The sequence below is a fragment of the Phyllostomus hastatus genome, unplaced genomic scaffold, assembly GCF_019186645.2.
Source record: "Phyllostomus hastatus isolate PE091 unplaced genomic scaffold, TTU_PhHast_1.1 phas_contig_17, whole genome shotgun sequence".
Classification (NCBI taxonomy): Eukaryota; Metazoa; Chordata; class Mammalia; order Chiroptera; family Phyllostomidae; genus Phyllostomus; species Phyllostomus hastatus.
Window position 1 is genome coordinate 2,610,687 of NW_025333664.1, and position 16,462 is coordinate 2,627,148.

The window sequence follows — 16,462 nt, forward strand, 5'->3', positions numbered from 1 at the left end:
TGGGTTCCCCCGGGACCCCTCACCTGGGCCCAGGCGGGAGGTCTCCCTGGATCCCGGCCAGGCCTGGCCCTTCCGCCCCAGGGTTGTGCCCTTCCGTGCGAAGGACCGAGGCCGACCCGGCACAACGCCCGGCCTCCCGGTGCGCAGGGGGCTGGGACAGCCTGCCCCGCAGACCTGGGCTCGCCAACCCAACGGTATCCTTTGGGAGGAGGTGGCAGCAGCCCTCAGGGCGGGTTTCCGACCCCGGGCGGGGGAGAGAGAGAGACAGAGGCAAAGGTGCGATGAGGGGCAGCCACATTTAATTCAACCACGGGCGGACTGGAGGGGGCCGGAGCAGAGACTCCTTTTGCTCTAAAACATGGATTCCCCGAAGCAAGTCACCTCCGTCCTTTGGAAGGGGTTGGTTGCCCGGACACAGCAGCAGCCCCGGCCTGAAGCGTGGGCCCGGGCTCCCTGTAATACAGGTGCCCCCTGCGAGGGGCCTGGGGCTGGAAACAGGGCCACGAGTGTCTGTCTCAGGCACCAAGTGGATGCAGGACATGTGAGGGCCACCAGGCCAAAGGCACTGGGGCTGCCGGTGTGTCCTGGGGCCCAAGGTCATGCAGAGGCCCCGGGGGGGGGGGAGCGCAGTTCGCAGCAGCTGGGGGGATGCCTGCGGGCCGCTGGAACAGCAACGGCCCCCCGTGCTTCCCGCCCCTCCCCCAGGGCCCCGCGACTCCTCCACTGCCTTCGAAGACAGAAGGAGCCATTTCCATCGCCACGACAACTATACACAAAAACAAACCAGAGCCCCTCTTATGGTGTTCTCTTCCAATTGCTTAAAGTTAATGAGTGCAGAGCGAGGCAGGGCCGTCCGTCGCTGGGCCGGGAGGGCGGCCGGCCTCACACGAGCCTGCGCCGCTTGGAGTCCCTCTCCACGTCCCCCTCCTCCTCGGCGTCCGCCTCGCAGCCGAGCGGGGACACCAGGTTCAGCAGAGGGTCCTCGGAGGCTCGCCCGAAGAGCGCCAGCAGGAGGGCCACCCCGAAGCCCGTGGCGCGCTCGCCCTGCGGGCAAAGGGCAGGTGGGCGTCCTGTGCCGGCGGGGCCAGACCCAGGCCCGCTCAGCCTCTGGAGCCCGCCTCTGCCGGGAGGAGTTCCAGACTGGGGTGAGACGTCCACCTCCCCGCCTTCCCCCACAGACCCCTCGGCTGTCCCGCCGCACTCAGGACCAAGGAGTGCAAAAGGGTGAGACCCCAGCCCCCGGGGCACTTGCCGAGGATGGGCTGGCTGGGGAGGGGCCGCGCACAGTGGCCACTCGGTTCCCAGGGGCGAGGAGACCAGAGGTCGGGAAGGACCGCAGTGGGCGGGGAGGCCGGGCCATGCGCGGTGTGACCCCCGACACAGAATGAGCTCCGATGAGCTCAGCCTGCAGCCCTGGGGCCAGAGAGGGGCTCGGGACACGCAGCACGGGAGGGTGGGAGCCGTGCTGGCGGCGGGGAGCGGGCAGGTGGGAAAGCGGATGGGCGGGCCAGCCGAGGAGGCGTCCTGACGGGCGGGAAGGCACCCACGGGGGGCCCCCGGACTCACGGCGTGCACGGGTGCAGCGATGTCCAGGTGGACCCAGACCCCGGGCCAGTCGAAGCCGATGTGCGAGGCAATGAAGAGGCCGGCACAGGAGCTGGGGCTGTTGTCCCGGTCCTGGGGGGGCGGAAGGACAGACAATGACCGTTCTTCCCCTCACAGTGGGGGCACGGCTGTGGCCCCTCCCACGCCCCCTGGGGTGCCCCCACTGCCATCCTCAGCCACCACGTCCCCTGGTGTCTGAAAAAAGAGGCCCGGGGTGAGGGTCCGGTGCGGGGAGGCAGCTGAGAGGGACCCAGGACCCCAAGGACGTCGCACGTGGGCTCAGGTCCGCCCTCACCGCACGGCAAGGAGGCGTCCCGCAAAGGGACTGACGGCGGGGACAACGGACCCCAGAGGGGGAGGCAACCCAGGACCAGGCGTGGTGGACATGCTGGCGGGGAGCCCCGGGAGTGGTGCGCCCCTGCTCTGGACACCCTCCCCTCCCCCGCCCCCACCGAAGCACGGAGTAGGGGGGCCTCCTGGGCAGGCCGCATCCCTACTGCTGCTGCTTCATGGGGTCATGCTGACTCCACGAGGGCAGGGCGCTGCCTGCCCCGCCCCCCCCCAGCCCAGGTGCCCCTCCGAGCCTACCGCCACGGAGTTCTTCATGTCGGCCACGGCCGAGGTGAACTCGCTGAAGTGCAGCTCCGGGCAGTAGACCAGCGGGTGCACCAGGTCCCCGCACTTCCTCCCGCACTTCACGCAGGCCGCCTCCCACTCGGCGCTGTTGGTGAGCACGGCGGCGTGGTACTTGCCCGTGGCAATGCCCTGGGAGGCGGCCCCACGGGGGACCAGGGAGAGGCGGATGGAGCCCCCGGGGAGAGGGGGGCACACACGGCAAGAGGGGGCAGAGAGGACACAAAGAAGCCACAAGAGACGTAGTGAGAGGCAGAGACAGCCAGCGGGAGGAAGGTGTCCCGACCCGTCCCGTGCCGGCATCCAGGCCCCAGCCCCCAGCTCTGCCACCGACAAGCTCCCTGGTCCCCTGCCCAGGCGATGAAGATGCAGCGACAGCAGCTCAGACTCCCACCTGGGCCCCGGTCAGCGTGGCCATGTCCAGGATGATGTCGGCCCCCAGGTCCTTGCAGGCGTAGGACACGCCGTCCGCCAGCACCAGCCTGCCCTCGGCGTCCGTGTTGTTGATTTCCACAGTCCTGGGGGTGGCAGAGACACCACTCAGGATGGTGCTCCCTGGGACCCTTGGAGTGAGTCCCTTTGGCACTGGAACGCTGGTCTCTGCAACCCCCCGGGGGTCAGAGCCACCACTGCGCCCTGCAGCCTTGCAGGGCTAGGTCAGGAGCAAAGGCCACCGGGTCGGGGCCACCCTGTCACTCTCAGCTGGGGCAAGCCTGTGCCTTCGTCTCCTCGTCTGCAAGGTGGGAGAACGGGCCCATGTAGGTGACATTTACACAGTTCCTGGCCCTGGGTCAAAGTGGAGGAGGACGTGCCACTCAGGGTAACCCTGGGGACGAGCACCCCTGTGTGTGTGTGGCGGGGGCGGGGGGCTGTCCCACGAGAGCAGGCTGGATCCCAAGCTCCTGAGCCCTGACCACCTTCCCAGACAGCCCTGGGAGCAAGCAGCCTGCGGTCCAGGGCTACCGGTCGTAGGGCATCCTCCGGCGGGATGTGCCCCTGGCTGGAGCGAGCGGGGTGAGATCTGCCCCCCCCCCCCACATTGGGCACGACTCCAGCGGACTGGCCTGGCTCCGGAAGGAGGGGCGGCCCGCCCGGAGGGAGCCAGGCTGACGCGCAGTGACCCGAGGGGCGGCCTTACTTTCCCGAGTACAGCAGGTGGATGTCATCGGGCCGCGTCGCGTTCGGCCCCACTGCGTTCTCGGCCAAGCAGAACACGGCATGAAGGTTGTCCTTGAAACCCTGGAGGGGGCGTGGGCAGAGGCTCCAGTTACCGGCCGGCGGTGCTCATCCGGGGAGGCCGAGGGGCCCTGGGGGGGCGGGGGCGGCGCGGGCCGGGCCAGGCGACGGCCTCATCGCATGCGGGCCGCACTCCTCGTTAGTCTCCAGCCGGCGCGGGGACGAGAGAACAGGCGACTCGTGCTCCTTCTGCAACGTCCCCCCGCAGGGCCCGCGGACAGCCTGTGGCTTGCGGCTCTGCTTGAGAGAGACCCTGGAAAGGCCGGTTTCCAATGCGGCTGAGACGGGCAGAACCAAGAGCTGGCCTGGCTCCGGGCCTGGCTCCGGAGGGGCCGGCCCCTCAGCCCTCCTAGAAGCCCCTGCCCCCTGGGGACCCAGCCCCGTTTCCTCCTGGGGTCTCTGCCTCCCTCTCGGGAGACGGGCTGGGCTCCTGGCTGGCATGGATGAGAAACTCTGCCCAGACCTTGGGTTCAAGCTCTGAGCTCACCCCCAGGGCCCAGGCCAGACGGGCAGGCCCTGTGGAGAGTCGGGACCTTGGGCTGAGTGACCGGAAGGGCCGGGCAGCTCAGACGCGTCACCCCCTGGTCAGGGCACACCACGCCTTTGTCGCACGAACACGTCTCATGGCACAGCGTCTTCCAAAGGACGCCCCCCAGCCTCACCCCGCACCCCAGGACATCTCGGCCTCAGGGCAGGGAGGGGCTGCTCCGGAAGCCGTGCTTCCTCCCATTTTTAGAGTTTTGGGTCTCTGATGGGTGCAGATCCCCCAGGAAGAACAGGGGAGGCTGCGAGGGAGGGGGCACGCCCTGGGACCCCTCCCCACCAAACTGCAGAGGTGGGACCCCACTAACCTGCTTGATGGCGGCTCTGAAGGCCCCCAGGATGGCTGCGGCGCCCCCGCAATCCCTCTTCATCCCTGGCATGGTGGTCTGGGGGCGGGCAAAGCGGGGAGAGAGGGCTGAGAGGGTGCTGACTGGTTGGCAACAGTGCCCCGTCCACCCTGTCCCACCCTGCCCAGCGACCCCAGAGGCGCTGCCCAGGCCCGCAGGACCTAGAGGAGAGATGCCAGGAAACACCTTAGAAGCAATGGGAAGTAGAGGCTGGAGACCGGGAGACCCTTTCTGAACACAGCTTTGGGGGCTATCCAACAGAACTGCAGCAGGTCGGGGGTGGGGGAGGAGGACATGGGGGAGGAGGGCACCCCAGAGCTGCCGCAGCCGCAGTAGCCAGGCCGCTACTCAGACAGGCAAAGACACGGCCACCTTGGCCCGGAGGCTGGGGTGTGGCCCGTGGCCGGGCTGCCCCGTGAGCAGGCCCCACCTCCCCGTCTGGCGTGGGACGGCGTCCCCATCGGGCCTTGCCGACACTTGTGTTCTCGGCTCTCTCTGCTCCTCCACGTCACCATCGTGAGTGATTTCCCCCGGTCAGTGTGAACGCTACAGATGTCACGGTCACATCGCCACCCCCACCCCCACCGGCGGGGACCCCTGCTGTCCCGCCATCCTGCCCACTGTCCACTGGCATCTCCTGGGTAGAGCGGTTGCGTGAGAGGCGGCTGGAGACGGAGGCGCCCGCCCGCCACCGAGGTACGCGTGATGTCTGTAAACCGGCGCAGAGTGGTTACATGTTTTTACATTTTATAGGCTCCCCACGCTAATTGACAAGCTCATATTTTAAATTAACAGCAGGTCATCACGTGGAAGGATTCGGGTTTGCAATGTACCGAGTGATGTTTTGAACCTTTATCGGATTACGTGAGCCTCGAGTTTTAATGGAAACTATTTTTAGATATAAACTGAGCTGCTTTTACAATTAAATCAAAGGAACATGACCCAGCTGGCACTCCTGAAAATAAGCTATCTCCTTTGACCTAAACTGCGAAAAAGCCCAGGATTGTTTAAACGGAAAAACGGGGCCTCGGGTCTGCAGTCAAACTACTTGCAAAACGGCCCGCAGGAAACAGCTCGAGGCGGTCACCGGAGTCACGTCCCTGTCACTGGCGCGGCCTCCCTCCCAACCACGGGCAGACAAACGCCGCACTGCAGTGCGGGTCTGCTGGTGCACGCTTCGCAGCGCCCCTGTGCCGTTTCTCCTTTTCTAAAGGGAACGACTCCCAGAGTGACACTAAGGTGGCCTTTGCCCTTTGCCCTGGGCTGACGCTCACACCCACGGGCCACAGGCGACAAGTGGACAGCGGGCACAGCACAGCACGCGGCATGGCACCGAGGCGGCCGGCCGGCGCCCGGCCCATTTCCGGCCCCCAGGAAAGCACAGCCCGGCCGGTCCCCCTCGCCTCTCCTTGCTGAGGCAGGAAAGTTACTGCCGCGCCACCACTCTCAGCCCCGGAGTACAGCCGCTCTCCGCATTCCCGGGGCTCCAGCGAGGGAGGGCTGGGGAGGGCGGGGGCAGGGAGCAGCCCCGAGCTCCCGCCTCCTCCAGCCTGTCCTCACCAGCACCCTTCTTGCTCGAAGGAACGGCTGGGCTACGCCGGTCACTTGGCAGCTCCTTCCTCAAAAATGAACAAATCGGGCCTCTCCCTTCCAGGAAAAGTTCCACTGTTGTTTGTTGCCAATGGTCAAATTTGAGCTTTTAAGCAAAAAATAAAAAGGTCAGAATTTTCAGAAAACTTACATCTGCCTCCAGCTTCCAAATACTCAAATGCCTTTTTAAAATGACATGGGGGGTGATATTAACAAACGGGACTTAAAAAAATACTGTGTGACGAAATGTGTCAAACTTGAGGAGTTCTGCGTAACTCTGCTAACAATGTCTTCCAAAGGACCCATGTGCGTTATGACAAAGTCGTGCATTCACAGCTCACGCGACGCCAGTCGGTTTTAACGTAGCGGCATAATCTCCACTGATGCCTTTTCAGGGTCCACCTTAGAGCTGACCTTTCAGGAGCTACCACTTGTCAAGTTTTGGTGTGATAGCAAAGGAGAATGTTCTTAGTTCTAAGACATGTACTACAACTACTTCTCCTTTTCCACCTACAAAATGAGTGAGGCCAGACTTTCCTCCCCCATCTCAGCGGGAACAGCCTATCACCGATCACGGTGCACCAGAGGCCGAGGCAGCTACGTGAGCATGGCTGCCTTCCCTTAAGGCGGGCACGGCAGAGATTTGGAAACATGTAGAATGATGCCACTCGTCTCACTCATTTTTTTCACTTTGGAAAATATACTTATTGTCAGCCCTGGCTGATGTAGCTCAGTGGATTGAGCGTGGGCTGCGAACCAAAGTGTCACAGGTTCGATTCCCAGTCAGGGCACATGCCTGGGTTGCAGGCCATGGGCCCCAGCAACTGCACATTGATGTTTCTCTCTCTCTCTCTATCTCCCTTCCTCCCCTCTCTAAAAATAAATGAAAATAAAATCTTAAAAAATAAATAAAATAAAATACAATAGAAATTTTTAAAAAGGAAAGAAAATATACTTATTTTCATATTTACATTAACATGCAGGTCAACAATGGGTCTGTGTTATTTTTAAATGAATCCATATATCTTTGAAACGTCCCCGTTTTAATTTCCAGCACGGGAAGTATCGACACACATCACTCTTACACACAAAACCTCTTTGGATCCCTGCTTTAAGAGCATCAGGGGTCCTGAGGCGGGCATACTTGACGCCCGCTCGTTCTTGCTGACCCTGGTTTGCCTTCGAACCCTTTGGAAATGGAACCTGACTGTTCCTCCTAAGCTGGGGGCTGGTGCCACCCGCAAAATGACTAGTTTCCAGAAAGCCCCAATTCCCACTCCGACCCTCCCACAAGCCAGCATCCGCAACAAGCATCCGACCCCGGGGGAAGCAAGGCCATGGTTCTGCGGGCCGGCTCTCAGCTGCCTCCAGGGCAAGGGCGGCAGGGAGGGGGTGCCCAGCCCCAGAGAAGCTAGAGGGGGCTCATGGTCTGGGGAGAACTGAAAAGCAGTAATAAACCGACTAAAAGTCAGCCCGCCTGTTGTCATCAATGGTAAATTGCTCTGAAAAAAACCTGTTGTTGGTTGAAGTGAGTCCTAATCATATAAATAAAAGCTTCAAATTGCCCATTTTAATTACTAATCCTTTTAGGAACATTATTCTAATGGATGGTAATAACTGCCAGTTTCCCAGCCGGCCCCCACGCACAGCGCAGCGACGTGCCTCCGGGCGCAGGGCAGCCCGGAGGGTCGGCGGGGTGCGGGCGAGCGCATGGACCTGGGCCCGGGGGCTGCGAGTCTCAGGCTCCCGCCTGCAAACAGGGGCCTCCAGGGGCGCCGCGGACTCAGATTCCTTCGCTTCTCTCAATCTACGGGAGCACCTGGAGTGGCGTCTGAACGGTTTGCACTCCGCAGGTGTTGGAAGGCCCCTGGAATCAATCTCAGAGAACCGAACACGTGGGCAGTATCACAATTTCTGGGGTTTCTTGGGAAATGGAAGTTTCAGCAGTCCCTACCAAGCAATCCTGAGGCCGAAGACTTTTCCTGAGTGGTTGTGTTTTGGTGGCTTCAGCTCCCAGAAACCCCTCAAAATGTAAAGCAGTAGTATCGGCCACGCGTAAAGACGGATGGATGCACCTGGGACCTCTCTCTGTCTAGTGCATGTGAGCATGTGGAGATCAGTTTTGATACAATCTCGGACAGGTCCGCAGGGGTAAGGCCGGAGGACACAGACCTGAATCAGGCCGGTACCCACTCCCACAGCCAATATGGGGGCATGAGTTTTTTCCATGAAAAAGATTACATTCATACTAGTTCAATGTGTTAATCCACGACTGTCCTTTTCATTTGTATCATAATATTGATTTTAAGCTCTCTACTGGCATGGAAATATACATGGAATTCAATAAGAGAGTTCACTGTCAGTGAATTCGATATCGGTGGGGTTTTTCTAACTGTTTTTATTACTAGTTTCATTTCCTGACTAGTCCTGCATATAATTTTGTTTGGAGAAGGAGGACGTTGAAAAACTACAACAACAACAACAACAACAGACCGCCTACTGCAGCACAATGTCTACCCTAAATAGCAAGGGACACTGGGGCTCCACGTCGGAGAGGTGACAGGGCGTGGTGGGGCCTGCGGCAAACCGCAGGATGCAAGCTGTGTCCCTGGGGCAGTGACCCTGGGGCAGCGACCCTGGGCAGCCACCACTGCGCTCAGCGGAATGCTGGGACCGGCAGGAACACGGGACCGGCACTGCCAGATTCTCTGAGCCTACACAAGGTCCCAAATCCAGTCTTTTGGGAGAATTCTTGCTGCTTTTAAAAGTTGGTAACTAACTCAAATTTTGAAACACCGTTTGGGCCCCGGCCGGGTAGGTCGGTTGGTGAGGGCGTCGTCTCGATGCACCAAGGCTGCAGGTTCGACCTCCAGTCAGGGCGCATACAAGAACCAACCAGTGAACACAGCCGTGAGTGGAGCAAGTTGGATGTTTCTCTCTCTCCCTCCCTCCCCCGTCCCCTCTCTCTCTCTAAAATCAGTAAATTAAAAAAACACGCTGCCTGGGCCAACAGGACGCAGCTGTGAGCCACGCGGGCAGCCAGCATTCACGCCTGTGCTCTCGGTATGAGCTCAGCCTGCTCTCTCCCTTCCAGAGCTTTCTCTTGGGGACGGTCGATTCTCTTCCCTTTGGATTTCCTGGGGCATCAGTTTCACATGCCTGCTCTTTCGGAGCCCCCCCCAACCCCCACCCCACGGCAGTCTTTGTCCCCTAGAGCCCAGCCCCGGCCTGTCACACAGGTTGGGGTGGGGGACAGACGAAGGCCTCTGGCTGCCTCTGTTTCCTGCACAAAGGGGGCTCCTGGGCCCAGCAGGCCCCAAATGCACTGGGTGCGGAGGAGGGTAGGCCACTGAGCGGCTGACAGACTCGGGCACAGGCTGGTCCTCCCTAAGTACCTGCCCTCCCAAGACTGCGAACTTCAAAGGCCACCCACAGGAGTGACGGCTGAGACTTCAGCGTCACAGCCATGCTCCCTGGCAGCTGGCCTCCGGGTCCAACCCCCTCACCCCCGCTGGCTGTACCCAGGGCCTTTCTCACTGTCCCCCAGGGACACCTGGTTCCTTGAAGGCTGCCTCCTGGGGTTCTGGTTTCCCGCCCTTGAATCATTTCTGCAGCTTTTTTCTGGCTTCTCTCCAGATTTTTTTTTTGTTTGTTTCCAGACCCCTGTTCGCAAGGTGAGTCCATAATCGCGTCCCTCTCCGAAGGGGAACAGGGCCCACTAGCAGCCCCCAGACACCTGGCCACCTTCCTCCAGCACCTGAGAGCCAGGAGCCCGCCTAGATCCCCTGCACGCTGGGACCCCCCGAGCGCTGGCCCCAGCACCTCACCTTCCCTTTGATGCTGAGACCCCCGGTGTCGTAGACGATCCCTTTGCCCACCCATGCGATGGTCTGGGTGGCTCCGTCTGGGGTGTGGCTGAGGACGGCCAGAGCCGGGGGGTGGAGGGCGGCTTTGCCAACGCCGTAGATTCCTGCGGGAAGCACAGGGAGGGGTCGGTCAGGCTCGGGCTGCACTGAGCAGAGGACTCCGCGCAGCCCCCCGGAAGCAGCAGCTCTCCCACCGGAAGTGCCCCCTGGTCCTGGGGTCTCTCCCCTGGAACGCTGCACGTCCCAGCCAGCTCCCGGCCCTCTCTCCCATCCCCTGGCCAGCGGGGCTGAGGGACGCAAATCAGCTCCAAGGCTCTGGACTGCACACGGAGCCTCGGCAAAGCATTGTTAGGCAAGAAAACCCACTGAGAAAAAAATACGGTATGGTTCCCAGGAAGAAAGGAACAGGATCGCAGGAGAAAATGATTTTTGGACGCCACTCCGTGGTTCTCCCGCCCACGCTTGGCCTCCCTTCCACGGACCCTCCGCGCTCTCAGAACTCGGCGCTGCCCCTCCCGAGCTCACTCCTACCACGCTGCCTCGCCACGCAACGCACGCCCCGTCTTTGCAAGCAAGCCCTGGCCCACTGTGGGCAGAGTCCATGCCTCAGGTGCCCCGCAACGGAACTGAACAGTCACAGCAACCGGGACAAGAGCCAGTAATGGCTGCCGGGCAACCTCCTACTCATCGTGCAAGACCCACTGCGAAGGTCGCCTCCTCTGGGAAGCTTTCCCCGACGGGCACGGCCTCTCCCTCCACTTGCAGTTGGTTCCGCCAGGACAGGCGCTGCTGAGACGGCCACTAGTGGCCCCTGCCCTAGGGCACTCGTGACCACTCCGCCCAGGAGGGGCGGGACCCCCCGTCCCACTTCTGCACACGGCAGAAGGGAGGAGGTGCCGCCTCGAAGGGGAGGTTACAGACACCTGGCCTGAATCTGGCTGCTCGCTCCTTCTCGCTCTCTGACTCAGCACGTGCCCGGGGGAGCGGCTGCCATGCTGCGAGCTGCTCAAGCAGAGGCCCGCGTGACAAGGAACGGTGTGCCAGCCCCTGAGACCCACTGGCAGAGCCTTGAGTGGGAGCGGCTGGGGCCTGCTCCCAGCCCCAGTCAAGCTTTCGAATGAGGGCAGCCTTGGGGATGGCCTCGGGCCCCAACCTCTGCCCACGGAGCTGTGAGATCGTGAATGTATGTCCCTCTCAGCTGCCACCTTGTGGGGTCATTTGTTCTGTGGCCACAGAGGACGAACACGGTGACCTGACCCCAGGTGGTCTGAAAGCACCAGGCCCCGGGCTCACTGCACCACCGGTGCCCGGGCAGTGGGGGGGACGGGGCTGGTGGGCAGGGGAGACCGTCTGCGGGGGCGGCTTGGAGCCGAGGCGTGCGTCGCACGGCAGCCCCGCCCCGAGAGCATCTTGGAGGCACGCGCTCCCGATGGAGGGAGCCAGAGTACAAGGCCTGGTGCGGACGTGGCCGTGTGCATTCGAGGAACAGAAAGGCCCCGCTGAGTTGGCCCTGGGAGCGGGACAGCAACACGTGAGGAGGCCGGGGGGGGGGCGGAGGGGGGGCTTGGACCCCACGGCTTCCAGAGTCTGAATCAGAGCCTGAACCGCTGCCTCCTCTCTCCCCGAGAGACAGTCTGCGGTCTGCGTCCCAGGGCCTGGCCTCGGCGCTGGACTCAGGCCAGCTCCTCCTGGGATGAAGCAGCAACGACACCCCAGGCGGCCCCCTGCCACCCTGCCCGCCGGGGCGCCCGGGACCACTCCCCAAGGCCGAGACCTGCGAGGGCCCGCCCCCACTCACCTCCAAATCCTCGGGTCTTCAGCTCCTCGTCCCGGATGATGGTTGGGGTGATCCCCAGTTCTTTTCCAACTTTCTTAATCTCCTGGACTCGTTTGTGGAAAAAACAACAACGCAGAGACACGTGAAGACGGCTTAGCTCGAGGCGAGGCCAAAGCTCCGGGCCAAGGAGGAGCGGATGGCCCTTTGGTGGGGGAGCGGGCAGGCTCCGAGGCCAGCGGCCCTGACTCTCTCTCTCACTCTCGCTCGCAGTGTGATTAAACCCAGGAGGAAAGGCTCGCCCTCCAAACTCTGCAATTTCCTGCAGCTCGTGGCTGGAGTCCCGCAAAGAGGCCTTCGAAGGAGGCTCTACCCCCCCTCCGCCCTCGGTGGAGAGAATGCGGCCCCTTGGAGCTGGGTGGGGCGCAGAGCTTGGCCCGCAGCTGCACCAAGCTTCCCCAGGCAAAGCGCCGAGACTGTGAACGTTGTCCTCCTCCGGCCCCCAGCTCCCCGCTGACCCTCCCCAGGGTCCACGAACACCCACCCCATCCCGGTCCCACCCCCTGGGCGCGCACCTCAAGGAACGTGTCCGTGTTCATCTCATTGCAGGGCGTGTCCACGATGCGGGCTGCCAGCCGCACGCTGTCTGTGGTGTTTGTTAAGCACTGGGAGAAAACCACAGGCTGTCACGAGGGCCCCGGGGCCAGGTGGAAGGGGCTGTCCCTTTTTGTCCATTCCCCTGGGGCCCGTAACGTGTCAGAGGCACATGTCATCCGGGGGAGGCTGCGGGGCTGTGGACGGGACAGCGAGGGGGCAGGTGGAGGGGAAGCAGGAGTCACGCGGCCCTGGTTCCTGCTGCCCACCCGGCCACCCGGCCTGGCACAAGTGGGCCCACAAGCCTCCCGGCCTGCTGCTCGCCGCCTCCCAGCAGCGGGTGGCCCTTGCGCTGGGCCCCAGTGGGCCCTGGGCACTGCCCACTCCCTCTCCCGGGGGGCCAGGAGGTGCTGCCCCTATTACAGACACATCCGGCTGCCCCAGACCTGCACAGTGAAGCCCCAGCCCCCACGGTGATGGGGTCAGGAGGCCTCTGGGAGGCTGGGAGGGTGGGGCCCCACGATGGGGTTAGTGTCCCTACGAGAAGCAGAGGAGACCGGAGCTCTCCCCCTCTCTGCCCCAGAAGGACTCGGTGAGGAGCGGGCAGCCGTCTGAAAGCCAGGGAAGGAGCCCTCCCCCCAGCCCACCTTGACCTGGGACTTCCAGCTTCCAGAGTGGCCGGGAGTGAACATCCGCTGGTCAGGCCGCCGCGGCTGTGGGCTTTCCTGATGGCGGCCTGAGCTGACCAACACACCCTCCCTTCTCTTCTTGGGGGGGGGAGGGGCGGGGTGTTGGGGGGGTGGTACCCAGCCATCCCATGGGACACTTCTCATAAGCCTCCTCCCCCAGAAGCTTCTCTGGGTGCTCCCGAAGGTGGAAAAGCACTCTAGGTCCTCAGCCTCTGGGTCGAGGGCAGCGGAGCACAGGGGGGCGCGGGGGGGCTGGCGGAGGCTCCCAGGGCCTCACCGCGCCGCCCCCGCAGAGCCACGTGGCTTTGGGGAAGAGCCTACACCTCGTCACGCCTCAGGTTCCTCACCACAAAAAGCAGGACCATTCATTCATTCATCCCACCCATGCTGATGCAAGCACCTACTACGTGCCGGGCCCCATGCTAGACCCAGAATCTGAGGGTGATCGAGGGTGCAAGGCCAGCCGAGGCTGCAACGTACCACTGCGCTCGGTGCTACAGAGGAGGAGGGTGGGAGACGCCACGGGGACCCGGAGGGGACCAGGGGACGGATGGGTACCGAAGAGGGTCCCGTTAAGGAGCAAAAGGCCTCTTTGGGAGCCGGCCCCTCCTGAGATGACAATTTGAGACAGACGGTGGCGGCAGCTGTGCAAAACCCCGCCCCTTGCAAAGCCCCGCCCCTTGCAGAAGCCCCGCCCCTTGCCGGGAGTGGACCCGTCAAGTCACTCCCGTCTCGGAGCTGTAGTCCACTCCACGCCAGGACGGGAATAACAGCAGGTCCCCCCTCAGAGGGCCCGCCTGACCCCTGAGGGCGCGCACATGTGCTAGAGCGGGGCCTGACCCCTGGCGGGTGCCCGGAGGGCTCTGGCTATCACGTGACCAGCTTGGCCGTCCCGAGGCAGTGCGGAGGGGGCGCTGGGGGAGGGACCAGTTAAGGGACGACTGTGGGGTCCGGAGCCGTGGGCGTGGGTGGGGGGCGCCCTGAGCGACGGCATCGGGCCGCGTGCTGCGAAAATCACGAGTCCGAGCAGGTCCCTGCGCTCAGGGGCTCCGGAGGTGGCAATGACAGAGGGTGACGTGGGAGAAAGGACCACGTGGGTCTGGCTGCTGGGCGGGGGCCCCGAGGTGGTGGGGGGGAGGCAGAGCGCTGGGATCTGGGAGGGTCATAGCACAGGGGAGGGCGCTTTGTGTGACGTTCAGCCACACGAGGACCTCAGAGCTGGAAGACACTTCCCGCCTTGCCTGGGCCCAAAGGACTCTTCTGAGGATCCAGTGAAACAGCGGAGGTGCGAGCCCTCCGCAGAGGGGAAGGTGGCAGATACAGGCACAGGATTATCAACACGAAGACGGGCAGGCGCCCAGTCTGCCCAGGCGCCCAGCACCCACTGGCTGCACAGAGCCTCATCCTGGAGATGAAGCCCCGCCTGGGGGGGGCCTTCTCAGGGGTGACAGCAGCCCTCCCGGCCCCCCCCCGCCACAGGAGGGGGAGCTCGCCCCCAGACACCCCCCCCCCCCCCCCCACGGCCCAGGCACACTGTCTGCACGTCCAGACACCCACTTGCAAAGTGGACACTTCCACCGGCCCGTTGTCTTGTCCCACCAGGAAAAACTCCACGGTGACCGTCTTCTTCTCCGTGCGCCGTGATGCGCCGGAGCGGTGGGTGAACAGCGGGAAGGCTCGGGCCAAGGCGCAGGCGGAGGCGAAGACGTCGGACCGCTCGCAGGCCATCTGCAGCACGGAGGGAACCGGGATGAGGGTGGGAAGCGGGGGCCACGGGGGCCAGGGCCACCCAGGGAGCCGCAGTCCTGGGGTGCTGGGGCTCACAGCTGGGTCAGGGGCCACCGTGCACAGAGTCAGGACACAGGCATTCTAGCGAGGCCTCCCCCTCGGCCACTCGCTGTCTCGCTGCCCGGGAAAGGAAACCCCAGTGACCGGATGCCATCTGCGGCCGTCCGAGGCAGGAGAGCAGGACGTGAAGGGACTGCGGCAGGGGCCTGTCTGCATCTGCACCTCGGAACTGTCTGCAACACTGATCTGGGGGAAACAGCTTCGCGTCTCTGGCCTCAGTTTCCCTGTCTGTGCGGCGGGAGTGACAACGTCAGGGTTGTGGCGGCCTCTGAGCTACGGTGGGCCAGCGCTCTGCCAGGCCGGGCGAGCTAGGGCCCTGCGCTCCCTGCCCGTGACGGAAGCCGGCTTCCCTGCAGCACTCACCACGATGCACCGGTGCGTTCCCGGCGGCAAGCAGGTCCGCACAAGCCGGGTGACGAAGTGGGCGGCCGAGGGGCTGTTGTGCCGGCTCACCCGGGAGGGCAGGGCGGCCACAGTGGCATAGTTCAGGTAGAGGGGACAGCTGTCCGTGGGGTTGGGGTTGAGCGTGCTTAGAGCGGCCTGCCAGAGCTGGGCGGGAGGGGAGAGACGGAGACAGACACAAGACCTCAAACAGCCCGCATGCCAGGTGGCCCCGAGAGGCATGTGGACGCTTGTAGTGCTAAGGGGCCCCTGTGCAGCGTCCCCGAGGCGCCCGCCCCCCGTCACGGAGACGTGTGGCCTCCGCCTAGAGCTCAGTGTGTGTGTCTGACAGCACAACTGCACCTGCGGGGCCGGGCAGTGGGGGTTTGAAGGCCGGTTTGGGGGCTGCTTTGCTTGGAACGCAAGAAACCCCCACTGGGGACGCCCAGCCAGGTGCCACTGAAAGTGGGGACAAGTGGGCACAGCCACGGGGGTCTGGGAGGAAGCATTTCCTTCGAGGTGGCCTGTTGTGTGCGGGCTGGTGGTGTCGAGGCAGCGACCCGGGCCTGCCTGGAGGCCGGCCTGGCCCTGCAACGCTCCGGCAGCAAGCAGGCGGGCAGGCAGGCGGGCGGGGGGCTCGAGCGCGGGCCAGGCGGGGCCTCGGCGCCTCCCCGCCGCCCGACCCCGCCCGTCCCCCCGCTAGCCGGCGGGGCGGCGCAGGGCGGCGGCGCGCGGCCCGCTCACCTCCTCGGTGACCCGGGGCTGCAGCTTCCCGCGGACATGGCTCCAGGGCACGCGGTGCAGGTGGTGCAGCTGGCCGAGCAGCAGCAGCGGCCGGCTCTGCGGGTCCGCATCCCCGGCGCTCGCTTGGAACTGCAGCCCCACGCTCGCCATCTTCGCCGGCCCGCGCGCCCCACCCTGCCCGGCCGCCGCTCCCGCTCCGAACGGGCTCCCGCTCCAGCCCGGCCTCGGCGCCGCCCCGGCCCTGCCCGGCCGTCCGGCCCCGCCTCCCCCGCCGCTGCGGGCCGCTCGCGAGACGTGCTGGGCCCGCCCGGGGCGCGAGGGGGCGAGAGGGGGCGGAGGGCAGGCCCGGGCCGGGCTCTGGAGCAGGCCCCGAACTCCGTGCAGGCCCCAAACACCTGGCCCCGAGCTCCAGGCGGGCAGGCAGCGACCCACAGGCCTCTATCCGAGTAGGCCCCAAACCCGGGCAGGCCCCCAAGTAGGTCCTGCCCTCAAAAGGAGGAAGCGCAGCTCTCCAGACAGCCCTCTGGCAGAGGGCCCTGGCCCGCAGCCCCAGCAGGCAGCCAGCAGACCCCGGTGGCCTTGACCTCAGGCTGGGCCTGAGTAGACTCAGGC

At 64.0% G+C, this 16,462-nt stretch overlaps 1 protein-coding gene across 2 annotated transcripts; it reads right to left on the bottom strand.

Moving 5' to 3' along the window:
- Nucleotides 1–277: 277 nt before the first annotated feature.
- On the bottom strand, nucleotides 278–16,266 carry NPEPL1 (aminopeptidase like 1). Of its 2 annotated transcripts, none has more exons than XM_045833617.1 (12): nucleotides 15,851–16,266; nucleotides 15,089–15,274; nucleotides 14,435–14,605; nucleotides 12,170–12,259; nucleotides 11,619–11,700; nucleotides 9,782–9,924; nucleotides 4,326–4,403; nucleotides 3,377–3,477; nucleotides 2,633–2,756; nucleotides 2,194–2,326; nucleotides 1,567–1,677; nucleotides 278–1,044 (listed from the first exon to the last, which is right to left on the bottom strand). In XM_045833617.1, exons 1-12 carry the CDS (start codon nucleotides 15,998–16,000, stop codon nucleotides 767–769), a joined length of 1,647 nt encoding a protein of 548 aa, XP_045689573.1. In that variant the 5' UTR covers nucleotides 16,001–16,266; the 3' UTR covers nucleotides 278–766. The 2 variants fall into 2 exon arrangements, with proteins under 2 accessions (XP_045689573.1, XP_045689574.1); XM_045833618.1 differs by having other exon boundaries at nucleotides 2,194–2,370; nucleotides 15,851–16,264.
- Nucleotides 16,267–16,462: the final 196 nt, after the last annotated feature.